At 46.3% G+C, this 14,513-nt stretch overlaps 1 protein-coding gene across 1 annotated transcript in view; it reads left to right on the plus strand.

The window, feature by feature from the left end:
* The window catches only part of MTMR8 (myotubularin related protein 8), a 710,603-nt gene that overhangs the window by 413,809 nt on the left and 282,281 nt on the right, over positions 1-14,513 (plus strand). The window contains exon 10 of the mRNA XM_069612538.1: positions 2,529-2,578. Within this exon, the coding sequence (XP_069468639.1) occupies positions 2,529-2,578 (50 nt within the window). The remainder of the gene's footprint in view (positions 1-2,528; positions 2,579-14,513) is intronic.

Genomic DNA, 14,513 nt, shown 5'->3' on the forward strand with positions numbered 1-14,513 from the left:
GTGATGGGGTCGCACCCCCTGCCTCTTTTGTAAAGTAAGCTGCGCCAAGTCTTAAAAAAATGCCATTCTTTGCCTCCCTAAAGGAATATTCAGAAAATCCTCTGACTTTCTTAATGATATCCTTTCACATGACAAAAATGAACTCTGGTGAGGGTGTCTGGAAGAACTTCCTCTTCTGGTATGGGGAGGAGAACCGGTGAGTATGATCAAGGATCATGTCTGTGTCAGTTGAGAGACCCAAAATCTCTCGGAAAAGATCCTGCACGTATGATGCCAACTGAGCATCGGGGACTGATTGTGGAATCCCCCGCAGCCGTATATTATTCAGTCTTGATCTATTCTCCTCTTCTTCGATCATCATTAACATGAACGTTTGCTTCTCCTCGAGGGAATTTAGGCACTGATCCATGCCCGATTGACCATTATAGAGTTCCATAACAAAGCTTTACATGTCAAGGCAGCCTGGCCCCCATCGATTCCACGCATTTGCCGACATCTGATATGGCGCAAGTGGAGTCCGCTTTGCATTCTAGGATATCTTGCCTGAGCTGTGGAGTAATGTGCCAGTAATGTGGAGTGAGCACTGAGTAATCGTATAAAGCAACTCAAAAGAAGCGCCCCAGTGCCCTCCCTGTAGAGTCCATGCAGGCCTGCTGGAGAATAAAGGAGCAGTCGGCAAGCGAGGCAGTGCATACAGCTCAACAGGCACCCCGACCTTGAACGCTGCCAGTACAGGAAACCATGCCTCTTGCAGATAAACCAATTAACAGCGGCACAGACAACAGCTTCCAGCCAATGTCTAATCCATGCTTCCAACCTCCATCACCCCCTGCAGCCCCGGGGCTCACAGTGCCAGAATTGTAATCAAAGCCCTATAGAAAGCTTCTTCAAATGTCGGGGCTGTCACTTCCCCAATTGCCAAAATAAACTTGTCAGCCTCAGCCCGGTGCTTCAAGAACAGTCACTGCCCAACCCCGATGTAGCAGACCGGCAGCAGCGTAATGCTAACTTCAGATGTGCGGCTTCACAGTGTATAGGATGCTCATGTTACATTGCCAATTCTTACATGGCAAGTTTGTTTGGTTTTGTACCCAAGCCATCATTTGACTCAAGTGAATCGAATCTAAATTTCACACAGAACCTATATGGTATCAAGTGAAAAAATCGATTACTGATAATCGATTTAAAAAAGACAAATTAAGAAAGACCGCTCTGACGCACACGAGTGTGCACTGGGGCTGACCTGCAAGGCGGGACCCAGAGGAGGAGTTGCGGGAACTGAGGTGAGTGTGGGGGTGCCTGCCTGTTAGTGTGTGTGAGGGTGTGTGTAAAGGGGAAAAGGGGTACATGTAACTGGTTCTGTGTTTACGTTTGTGTGTGGTGGGGGATTGAGTGTGTATGCTGGTGACGAAAGGAGGCAGTGCGAGGGGTGGGGGAGAAAGTGTTGCACTTTAGGCGTGTATGGATGATGTATGTTTCGTTATAGTGGGCATTGATTTTTGGTTTATTGACTTTTATAGTAATGTCTATTAGTAATACTACTGCAGTGCTAAGATATTGCACACACAAAGAATGTATTTAAAAGCTGTAAAGTCGAATATCTATGAAGCATCAAATATTTACACACACCCCCACAGACACCCCCCCACCCCCCACGCGAAATACCACCTAACATTGTACAAAGTTGTCAAAGTGGCACAGAAGCTTGCCATTTTAAATCCTTTATAAGGCCTTACCTTGTGGAGGCTTGGATTCAAGTCCCTGCCGAGCATCCACATCATCGCAAGGACAGGAATACAAACCAATATACTTATATTTGTACATGGACACGTTTGCGCATGCATGCAATTAAAACATTTTTGTTCCTTGTATTTCTTTTCCGCTACTAATCTGCTTCTGCCGCTCCATCACACATGGGAACAGGGAGGGAAGTTGACTGATAACTGCCATCCTTTATTCCCCATTCTGAAAATCATAAGGAGGTTGGAATCTTTGATTTCAAGCCTCATCATGAACTGTTCTGTTATGCTTCGACTCCAAATGGATAGTTTCATTTCCTCCTTTTGACATGTCCCATCACGTATTTGATTCCCAATGCAATCTATTGCTTGTTCCAGTCCCTCTTTATTTTCCAGTCATTTAAATCCAGCCTCCTCTCTTCCACACCACCATTCAGCACTTAAGATGATGTCTTCCCTGGGCTTAAATCAACAGTCTGTTATCATTTAAAGAAGCAATCTCACACAGACGTCTTCAAATGTCCTTCATAGGCCCCTCTTTCAGAGGGACCAGATTCAGAAATAGACCACTTCTGCTGCACTGATGGTAGGTCACATCATCTTTGTCCATTTCCTACCAATAAGGGGCACTAATGCTTTCTAAAGTTGCTTTGTCTGCCTTGGGCACCAAAATGTGCACCTTTTATATGTGGCATTAATATTTTCTTACTATTAAGCACATCTGGGGTGGGGGCTTGCATCTGTATTGAGCAATCTTTCTACAATGTTTTTCTGTATTTGTCGTTGCAGACACTCATTGAGAAGGAATGGATATCAGTGGGCCACAAGTTCTCACAGAGGTAAAGAAATATCACTTCTACGGGCAATGATAAACTGTGTCCACCATCGGACATGTTTGGTGTTATGAGAATGTAGCTTTGGGAGATGGACCCCAAGACAGAATTACCAGCTTTATGAGCACCACCCTAACGGGCAGGTCAGCATTCGGCAAATAAGCTGTGAACTACAATCTTACAAACCTTATTGTTCCGTAGGTCTTGACTACCCTCTTACATATTTAATGCATACTTAAAACAAGCATTGGTAAAGCCATCAGTTTTGGCTTTTGTGTAGGCATGGGTTAGGCTTACCTGGCTGTATGATGGAAACAGCTGGCAAATGGTGCTAGCACCTGAACATATTATGGAAATTCCTGGCAAATTCCCAACTGATGCCTATAGAAGAGCCAAAACGGTTTGCTTTGCCAATGCTTGTTTTTATCAGATAGTCAGTGCTAAGAACCGATGCAAGGACACATCTATTGCTTATATAGAAGTGGCTGAAGGCGCACATTCAGACATTTTAATGAAACAAGAAGCTGTATTACAACAGAAAAACCATATTTCATACAAATTCTTAGAGCTAACATTGGTATCCCCTTAAAAGTTCAGAACTGGCTTGTGAGATCCTGGGAGGAGGGTGTTTTGGACGGAGGTACGGGGGTGGCCATAGGGATTAGTTTGGCCAGGGACAGTCGGTGGTATATAAACGCCCAAATCCAATAGTCTGTGTTCATCCTCGGATGCTCCGTCTCGGCCAAACCTAACTTTCATGCCAATAGTTCAGGCATATGAGAAGCACTTAGAGCACCAGTTAATAACAAAAACAAATTACTAAAGCTTACAATCCTGTCTTGTGGTCAGTATTTTGATGGAGACCAGATTCCACTTCTGCTTTAGTCTATTGAATATTCTGTGCATGCCATTTAGTTAAGAGCATCTACCACTTTTGCACTTTTCTGCAATGTATTTTGATCTATTTATTTATTGCAATACTGAGTCTTTTTTTTCTGTCCATTTTGCAGCACTGTGTTCAGTGCATTTGAATGGATGCATCAGTTAATCTAAGAATGTAGGGCTGGCCTAGCTGTGGATGCTATCATATCCTCTACTAGTGGGAGAGGTTGTATCAGATACTCTTGTGGCAGGTTGAGTTGTTTGTGCGGGATCAGAGGTTTGTGTCCAGGGTTTGCACATTAGACACTGTGCAGTCGACCTATTGTAGGAGGGCCCCTCAATGCTCTAAAAAAATTAAACCCACTAGGAAAAAAAGGCCCAAGACACCTCTTGCAAGGATAACAAGTATTATATTCCTACAAAATAGGAGTGCACCAGCAAAGAGCTCTGCTACGGCTGAATGTTCTGCCAAAGTCTGCATGAGCAACACTTTAAGAAGGTACGTCGCATCATCAGTGACATCATTATAGCAGTAGAAACATGCACGGTTGGTTGGTGTGACCCTATATATAGGCTGCCTGCTTCATAGGGGATGCCAAGCCAGCCCCTTCTGTCTATCTTTTATCACGTGGGGGATGCTGCAGTTGTCATTGGTCATGTGGTGTTGGGTAATTGGCAATTATGTATAAAGTAAACAGTACATCTCTATTTCTAGCAGTGCACCTGTTACTGTCAGACAGGAGCCCAGGAGGAAAAGTCGAGGTCATACTAACTCGCAGTCTTCACTTGGTCCCAAACAGGCCGGCAACCCTCCAAGGTTTCCCACCCTCATTCTGGGCTATTTCATTCTCCCTGCACCTTGCAGCACAAATCGCGTGTCCCTGAAGTGAAGGCTTTCTGATGTTTCTTGATCCATCGGGGGTCTAACGGGTTCATGGTCAGTGGCCGGGTGGTTCAGGGGTCTTGCGGCTCAGGCTGTTGGGTGCTACAACTTCGAGTTGAGACTGGTGGGGGTCAGAGGCCGATGCCCTCTTTCTGGTGGGATCGTTTCACACAAAGACGCTCAGCCCGCCTCCCGTGGCCTTGCAGGGCACATTCTTCCCAGGGCATGAATACTGGCAACTTTTAAGACTATGAAGGGTTTATAGATCTCTGCGGGTGTGGCCTTTCTCATCAGAGCCTCGGGTACAACCTATTCCTTTCCTCATGTCTGCAGCCTGTGAGGCTTTTTGTCGCACCACGTTTAGGCCTTATGTTTCAATATGGCTGCTAATATCTAAAAAGCAGTTTGATCCCACATGGGCATTACATCTACAAATCGTACAATAATGTGATTGTGTAAGGGCTTTAAGAGCACGCCCCCTTGTCTCTTATATCATATTTCACAGCCTTTGCCTTATTCTAAACCACTTGGGGGTGTGGAAAGGTTGTCTCTGCCCCCTCTTCCCAACATTCCCACTTTTCGTTAATTCTACATTAACAAACTCCACATTAAGCCCACCATTAATTGTCCTCTGCCAGCATTCCTCCGATAACCTTTCAGCTTCTAAAAAAGGTAATAAGGTGGTGATTCCTCCTTTGGAACCCATGCTCAGATTGGGCATACTCCTCTCAGGAGTGCAAGTCATATATATAAAAGTACATCTAAATAGATACCTAATCCAAACATAAACATGACAAACAAACCAGAAATATAATGCATAGCACATACATTTGAATAGGAGAACTTTGACATAAATATGTTTTTCTTAATATAGATGGAATGTTGGAACCAGCAGTATCCATTGCCAAAATACCTGAAAAAAGGGGGAGAGGGAGAGAATGGGGAGGGAGAGAGGGGGGGAGCTCTCTGTGCAATTTTAAAGCGTAGCAGCTTTGTATGGGGATGTTGGAAGTATTTTTCCTCACTTTGTTAAAAGGTGCACATAGGCAGCACTTGGTAGGGGAGGAGGGGGGTACTTGTCCGGTGTGTGCACTGGGCCTTGGGATGCTTTGTGTACATCAGACGGGTGCACCCAATAACGTAGCTCTTTAACTTTGACAGCAAGGGGAGTGATCTTTGTGACCTGGAAAGGGCCGTTCTATCTGGGTTCGCTCCACCGGCGCACAAAGTTTTTAATATGTATCCAATTGCTGGGGAACAACTGGGTAGAGGAGGTCGCGTTGCTGGCGTGTCCATTGCAGCGCTGGCTGTTTCCTCAATCCGAGGAGGTGCAATCTGTTGGGAGACCAATTTTATGGCCTTTCGTTAGGGCAGACCAATAGTTAAACTCCTCCCCCAAAATGGACACTGCCCTGTGAGCGTCTGACAGAGGAAAGTGGTTTGTGCATGCAGCGCCCCATTACCACCTTGTGGGGTGATAATTTGTGGTCCTTTAGCGGCTGCGTGCCCAAACTTAATTACTCAAGTGGCAAACAGTGCATCTAATTTAGCTTTTTTGTGGTGGATAGTTTCGACAGCTTGCTCTTTAATAGGCCGTTGATCTATTCTACTACTCCGTTGGCCTGGGGGTGGTTAAATGGTGCACATCCAATGCTTGTTGCCCAGTAATGCCGAAACCTCCTTAAACCGCTCATTGAAGAAATGCCTGCTGTTACCTGATCGTAATACATCACACACGCCTCATCAAGAAAATACCCCTCAGACTAAAGATTTGGTGGCACATTTACCATCTGGGTGTGCACAAGGTTCTGCCTTCACCCATCATGAGAAGAGGCACACAACCACAATCGGGTAACGAGATCCATTGCACTGTTCACCCATGTCTGCATAATCAATGTGTAGTTCGTGGAACGTCCCAATAGGTCGGGGTCAAGGTGCCTCTGATGGTTCTCAATGTGTGCCCTGTGTTGGAACTTTGACACATGGTGCAATGCACAGCCATTTTAGTACGTTCTCTTGCAGGTTGGGGACATACCAGTCCTCCAGTATGTCTGCTGCATTGTGCTGTTTAGAGACGTGTTCTGGAAAGCAGTTTGGTCAAATTTGAGGCTTTATCAAATTTCAAAAAGGAAACCCAAAACGTTTTTATTTGTCAAACTTTACTTTTCAAATGGACTGTTTCCTCCAACGTATTCTATATCTTTGACATGTAATATCCACAGCTGTGTACTTCAGAAACATTTTCAGCAGAGGGCGTCCTGCGTCGACGTCAGGTCGATGTCCCTTGAAGGTCTCCGTCGAGCGCGACGCCACCGGATGTTATAAATAGGACGCATAGCGCCCGTAGCCTCAGTTCCGTTTTTTCCGCAAACGTGTTTGCTTCGAGAACTCTGCGCACCTCGTGTGTTTAATCGTAGAGATGTCTTCTTCTTCGACCCCGCTGACTCCACGGTCTGGCTTCAAGACTTGCCGGGACTGCAAGTCTAAAATGTCGATCACCGACCCGCATCACATTTGTTTGTGGTGCTTGGGCGAGAGTCACAACACCGACTGTAAAAATGCCAGTCGCTGAGCCAAGGCCTTGTGGGAGCGTAAGGGGAAGCTCCAAGTAGGTAGGTGTTCTAAGTCCAGTAAGTCCTGAAAATCTAAATCGAAATCCAAAGGGGTGTCCACTGACTACTCGAGGGGGATATCTGTGTCGGGAGGAGGCCTGGGGTTCTCGGTCCCTGAGTAGTTCCCGCCATTCTTCCTCGTCGCAGCATTCTCAGAAGCGCCGTCACCAGTCGCCTTCCCTGTCGTCCTCGTTGGGCATGCCACTTTCCTCGCTGCACCATCCTCCGAAGTCCTTGACTCCGGAGGAATGGGCTGCCTTTAAGGAGCAGATGTTGGCGATATTTCGATCGCAGGGCATGGTTCCGGCCACTCCTTCTCACGAATCTGGCAAGGAATGGTCTTGTACCGTGCCTCGCACGCCTTTGGCCTCTGGTCCGCGACTCGCATCGGGAACCTTCGAGGTCCCGTTCAGACAATGCTTTGGATAGTTGCAAGAGACGTGCTTCCAGGTCTCGGTTCTCGTCTTCAGCGAGACCGCTGCAACCTGCTAAGGGCTCGAAGCGGGCGTCGACTCGGTTGGCGCCGTGTCCTTCCGACTCAAGACGTCGAGGCTTTGCCTTCTGATCAGCCCACGCCGCCGTCGGCACCATTGTCGAAGCCTTCGGCACTCTCAACGCCAAAGCTGTCGACGCTCTCGGCGTCGAAGCCTATGCCGCCCTCGACGCCGTTGGGGATTTTTACCCGAAATACCTTTTGGAGTTCCCTGATCTGGTGGATCCTCCAAGGAAAGTTACGGCTAAGTCTGTGAGGCCAGTGGTGGAGTCCAGGCCCTCTTCTGTCCCCAGGCCAGGTTTTCACCTCCCTCGGGATGACATTTATGAGGAAGAAAGGTCTGACTTCGAGGGCCCTGTTGAGCATGATGTGGCTCTTGTCTTTTCTAGAGACAGTCAATTGGAGGAGTTAAGGCAACCCCTCCATGATGCCAGTGGGTTGAACATTTCTCCGGAAGTGGAATTTGGCAGGCCTGAGCCTGGGGCTCATGCTGAGTCGTCCTACAGGCGGCTCATGGCTAGGGTCACGGAGTATCTGGGCTGGTCCAGTCCTCCTGAAGATTTTGTACAAGATGATCTTATGAACATCTTAGACCAAGGTCCGTCCTCTGACCCGGTGTTACCTTTTCATCTCACTTTACAGAAAAGGGCGGCGGCTGCTTGGCATTCACCGGAATCTCTTCCGACTGTTAACAAATCATTGACAAAGACGTACCGCCCTTCCGTTAGCTACCCCAGCTATTTATCCACTCACCCCACTTCCGAGAGTTTGGTGGTTCAGGCGGCTACGGCCACCTCGAGGCAGGCGGCATACCCTACCATCCCTCCTGATGGGGACGACAAACGCTTCGACGGTTGGGCTCACAAGGTATTTTCTGCTGGGAGTATGGCATTGAAATCGGCCAACTCCACTTGTGCCTTAGCAAGGTTTTCACACACTGTGGAACTGTTTCTTTAGTGGCTGAGCATATTCCTGAGGGGGAAGAAAGGGATGGGTTCCTTGCTCTCGTGCAAGATGGCAAGGATGCCATGTGCAAATCCCTTCAGTCGGGTGTGGATACAGCCGACGGTGTTTGCCGGCCATGGCTGTGAGCACCGTTATACGTAGGTTTGCGTGGTTGCAGAAGTCTGGTTTTGCCCAGATGTGCAAGCCCAGCTTTTGAACATGCCCTTTGATGGCGCACATTTGTTTGGCAACAAGGCTAACGAGAGCCTTGAGAGGTTGCAGACCTCGAAAGCTGCAGCAAAATCTTTAAGCGTAGCTGTGTGTCAACCTCTTCCCTTTTCGTCCTAGCGGACAGCAGTGGAGGGGAGGTTCTTTTCATTACTACTCCTCCTTTGGTAGAACGAGAAGGGCCGTCAGTCAAAGGGCTCAGCGAAAAAGTACCTGTCATAGTTGGGGAAATAGAGGCGCAAAAGCCGCTCAGGCAGCTGCCTCTTTCCCTTCAGGCACCTCCGCAGCTGCTCCAAAACAGTCATGCGGCCATGTCCCATGGTTTGCCGGTTGGGGGCAGACTGTCTCAGCATCTCGAAGAGTGGCGAGCCATTACTTCGGATGCGTGGGTTCTGGATAGAATAGCCCACGGCTACTGCCTTTCATTTCTAAAGCGGCCTCACGACAATCCACCTGGGAAACTCTTTGAAGCTTCCAGATCCGCTCCTTGTGAAGGAAATCTTGACCATGCTGATGCCTGCGGGCTATCGGCGCTATACAAAAACTAAATACATACATACATACATACATACATACATAGAAAGGCGCTATAGAACTGGTGCCTGTAGCGGAGAGGAACAAGGGTTGGTATTCCCCTTATTTTTTTATCCCAAAGAATTACGGGAATTGAGGCCCATCCAAACTTCTCAGGAAGGACAAGTTTAAGATGGTTACTCTTTCTCAAGTCCTCCAGGCCCTTGAATTTTAGGATTGGTTGGTGTCTCTGGACCTACAGGATGCTTACTTTCATGTGCCGATTCATCCCAAGCACAGAACGTACCTGAGTTTTGCGGCTGGTGACTCGCACTTTCAATTTCAGGTCCTGCCATTCGGATTGACCTCCGCCCTAAGGGTCTTCACCAAGCTAATGGTGGTGGTGGCAGCTTACCTCAGGCAAGGGGGGATTCATGTCTACCCCATCCTAGGACAACTGGCTGATCCGGGCGCGCTCTCCCGAGCAAGTGTTGGATCACCTCGGTCTCACCTGCTGCTGCCTCCACAGGCTCGGTTTCTCTCTCAATTTCAAGAAGTCACATCTGACACCTTCCCAACAGCTCCAGTACATCAAGGCTGTGTTAGACACATCCTTGGAATTGCTCACCTCCCAAGGTAAGGTCTCATCGCATTGTGTTTCAACATTCCCAGAGTGTCCTGGATTTCGAATTCTTAAGGTTGCTCGGCCTCATGGCATCTTGCATTTTTCTGGTTCCAGAGGCCCTGCTGAGGATGAGATCCCTGCAATGGGTCCTCAAGATGCAGTGGTAGTTCTCAGGCAAGATGTCGTATCCCGTTCAGATTCCACTCTGTCTCCCAGGATCTTCTGTGGTGGGCTAACGAAGGTAACCTGATGAAGGGGGAACAGTTTTGGCAACCATGGCCGGAGGTGACTGTAGTGACGGATGCTTCCCTCACAGGATGGGGCGCTCATACCGAAAACTTGAGCGCCAGCGGTCGTTGGTCTCCGTCGGAGTCCAAACTCCACTTCAACCTGTTAGAGCTGAGGGCCATCAGGCTAGCCATGAAGGCTTTTCTGCTGTCTGTGCCAGGGAAGAGAGTCCTGATCATGATGGACAACACAGTGGCCATGCATTACCTCAACAAGAAAGGGGGGGTGGAAGGGTCACTCTTGATGTGCAGAGAGGCAATGGGTTCTGGGCCATCGAGCAGGGAATTTCAGTCTCAGCAGTCAATTTGGCCGGAGACGCAAATGGGTCTGTGGCGGACGCTCTGAGTAGGCAGAGCATGGTCTCATGAGTGGGAGTTGGCTCAGGAAGTCCTTAAGGAGATCTTCGCCCTTTGGGGAACCCCAGAAGTGGATCTCTTCGCCACCAGTGCCAACCGGAAGTGCAAGAGATTCTGCTTAAGGGAATTTCCTCCGAGAGGAGTCTTAGGAGACACCTTCGTAGTGGATTGGTCATTCCCACTGCTGTACGAGTTTCCTCCAGTCCCCGTCATTCCTCAAGTGTTACGAAGGTTCAGTTCCCACATGATCCCCATTGCTCTGGATTGGGCCAGGAGGGCGTGGCACCTGGACCTTCTAGAAATGTCCATCTGCCCTCCACCCTACCGAGAGGCGCGAAGGTGTTCTCCATCCAGAGGTCAAGACTCTGAACCTTCACGCTTGGTATCTGAAAGGTTGCGGTTTAAGGATTGGGACCTCCCGGATGAGGTGAAGGAGGTGTTGCTTTCGGCCAGGAGGCCTGCAACCAAATCCCAGTACCGTTGGCATAAGTTCTGCGACTGGTGCAGAGGACACAGTGTTGATCCTTTTCAGTGCTCCATTCCTATGGTTTTGTATGTCTTACTTTCTTTGGCTCACAGGGGCCTTCAAGTAGGTAAGTGAGAAAAAGAGGATCCAAAATGGAACCCTCCCGTCCCCTGCACACCTTTAAATTGCGTCGATATGACGCCTAAACATTAATTCAAAACAACTTGTCCATTGTTCAAAGTAAAAATGTACAATTCGAAAGCACGTGTGGCTCTTTCTAATAATACAATCAGATGTATAAATATTACAACAAGTGTTGTTTATTCCAAACGCAAACAGAGAAGATTGAATTCATTGTAGATGGCTGACGCGTTTCGAGATACCAATTCTCTTCTTCTTGAGCCATAAATCATACATATGAACTAAAATGTAAAGAATACAAAGGAAATATAATCGAGGTTGTAACGCTCTCAAGTCAAGACCGCAGTCGCTCTAGTGCACATTTACTCATTTATCATAGACTGTAAGTCACCATTTGTATAAAGTAACATAGCCCCAAGGCAGCAACTGGTTTCTGTGTGGACATTTCTAATAGTATATGGTGATTTATCCAAAGCCACAAACAACCCAACCTACGCATAGCTGCAATGATCAATTTAGATGGAAAGAAAAAAATGGAGTTGTCCTTGTAGAGTTCGATAATGCCCTATGGGCTAGAAAGCTCACCATCAATGGGAGGATCCTTAGTCCTTTTGCGTTTGATGTAAAAGGGTAGTGAGGGTTCAGTCAAAGGAGACTCCATCAGGCATCAATTACACGGGAGCCCCAGGTCCTACAATAAGTGGTGCAGGGAATTAATGATATTTAAAGTAGCACAGAGCAGCATCTTATTCATTGTGGACAAATCAGATAGTTAATGATGTGCAAAGAATGGGCTCAGGGCTGTAACATAATCGGCACAAATTCGGAGCAGTAAAGAAAGAAAGGGAGGTACTCTCCCTGGCAAGGTGAGTACGTATGCTTTTCACCAATTGCCAGTGGAGTCCGGTAACTTGCGTCCAAAGGACAACGTGGAAGCACTAGATAGTGCTGAAAGATACACGGTCTGTGAATATAAGAAATAGCACAGAGGAGCTACGGATAAGTAAAGGAAAGTCTTAGAGTGGAATACAAAGCCGGCACAATGCCATGTGTGGATGCAGGAACTTACTAGTGTAAACACAATACGCGATTGTGTATTGGAAACTTCGTCCGTCACAGAGCCGATCTCACAAGTGGCACACTAACGAGCCGGGAGTAGATAGAAACTATTACTAAGCAGGGGACGCTCCGTCTGGAATGAAGGACCCTCCTGCACGCGTAAGACTGTATGTAGTTCGTGTTATATAGAGGTGGAAAACAGACTCATGTTGCAATACATAGATTGAAGAACGTTCCTAAGTGTCTGTCCTTAATGGCGGCCATATTTGAATGTACTTGTAAGGGATAAAATAATGATATGACTTGAAGCTCTAAGGAGTATGAAGGAAAATGACTAAAGGAACTATAAATGCAGATATATGCGAGTTAGAGTTGGTTGGCTTTGGATTTACAAATTGCACAATGAAGATTGTTTTTTTATTTTTTGAACAGATGAGAGTACTGTGGGTATACAATAACAAGGTCTGATGTATAAAGTTCAATTGACAATAATTCAAAGTAAACAAGGTCTGCATGTTAACATAGTTCTACAGTGCATTGTAAAGAGTGGAAACATTAGATGACCATCCGATTAGATTAAATGATAGTGTACTAGGCAGAATGGGCTATCTATAGAGAGCACCTGATTATTTTTTCAAAATTAGAGGACTCATTATAAGTGTCTAATTAAATGAAGCATTTCAGCGAGAACTTATCATTGAGGCCCTTAGGGAGTAGTGTGTTCAAGGTGTGAATCCAGTATTTCTCTCTGCGAGAAAGTATTGACTGATAGTTGCCACCTCTGTAGGGTTTTTAACTACTTCTAGGACCTGATATTTGACTTGAGCTACAGTGTGGTCATTTTCCAAAAAGTGTCTTGAGAGAGGTGATTTCATGTTTTTACACCTAATATTAGATATGTGCTCTGTGAGCCTCTCTTTAACTGACCTTGTTGTTTGACTGATGTAAAGTTTGCCACATGGGCACTTGATCGCGTAAATCACACCGGTGGACATACAGGTGGCAAAATGTCGTTTGATTTAAAAAAAATTTTTTTTTTACCCATGTATGGGTGAGTGATACTGTTCCGCTTAGTGATGTTGTTGCAGTGTGAACAACAGAGGCATGGGAAAGTTCCCATTTTTCTTGTTTGTAGAACCATTTGTTTATCCTTTGGAGGTACTTCCGCTCTAACGAGTTTGCCTCTAAGGTTCTTACCGCGCCTGAAGGCCATCATGGGTGCTTTAGGAAATAACTCTTTCAGCGTCTGGTCGTTATGGAGAATGCTCCAATGTTTCCTGATGGTTTTACCTATCTGGAAGCTTTGTATTGAGTATTTGGTGATGTGCAAGAGTGGTGTTTCTTTAGTTTTTGCTTTTGGGATCAGCAGATCTTCTTTGCTGATAAGATCAGATCTTTCTTTGGCTGCATCGAGAATAGTTTCAGGATATCCTCTGGCTTCAAACTTTTCAAAAAGTTTAGTGCCCTCTGTGTCGAGACCTGCGGGATCTGAGATTATACGTTTAAGCCTCAAGATTTGGCTATATGGCAAACTTTTCAGCATAGATTTAGGGTGATGGCTTGTGAAATGTAACAAATTGTTTGTTGCGGTTTTCTTGAATTTCCATATCAACGTCCAGGAAGTGTAAGCGTGGTGTTCCTACCTCCATGGTAAATTTGATGTTATCATGGATGGTGTTCATGAAGTTGAAAAATGAGTCCAGTTCATCTCGTGCCTGACACCAAATCACGAAAATATCATCAATGTAGCGTTTCCACATCAAAATTTGATGTGACCATTCAGGATGATCCAGTACATGTTGGTGTTCCAATTTATACATAAATGTATTGGCGTATACTGGGGCCATGGAGGATCCCATTGATGTGCCAGTATTCTGGAGATAAAATTTGCCCTGGAATCTAAAGTAGCTGTTGAAAAGTATGAGGTCCAAGAATTTCAAACTTAAGTTGTTATTCCCTTCATTGGTTGTGGAGTTAGATATTAGCCATTGTACTGCTCTTATGCCTTCTTCATGCAGGATAGACGTGTATAGACTACATACTGAAAATTATGCAGTCGGAACTCAATGCCCTGATATCTTGGATGCAATTCAAAAAATCTGTCGTGTCTCTTAGGTAAGTGGGGGTGTTTTCAACTAGTTATTGGAGTGATCTGTCCACATAGACAGCTAAAGAATCAAAGATGCTGTCTGTACCGGCAACTATTGGTCTTAGTGGGGGGTTGGAAGGATTTTTGTGAATTTTCGGGAGACCGTAAAATACCGGTGTAATGGGGTATTGATTTATTAAGAATTCGCTAGTCTGGACATCAATCCAGTTATGCTCCAACGCTTCTTCAATCATGTTCTCGATCAGCAGCTTGATTTTCTGTATGGGGTCTCCATCTAATCTAGTATAGGTTTTGGTGTCATTGAGTAGGGTAAGACATTTAGATGTATAGTCTTTGGTGT

This window comes from Ambystoma mexicanum, chromosome 5p, assembly GCF_040938575.1.
Source record: "Ambystoma mexicanum isolate Mex_15411 chromosome 5p, UKY_AmexF1_1, whole genome shotgun sequence".
Classification (NCBI taxonomy): domain Eukaryota; kingdom Metazoa; phylum Chordata; class Amphibia; order Caudata; family Ambystomatidae; genus Ambystoma; species Ambystoma mexicanum.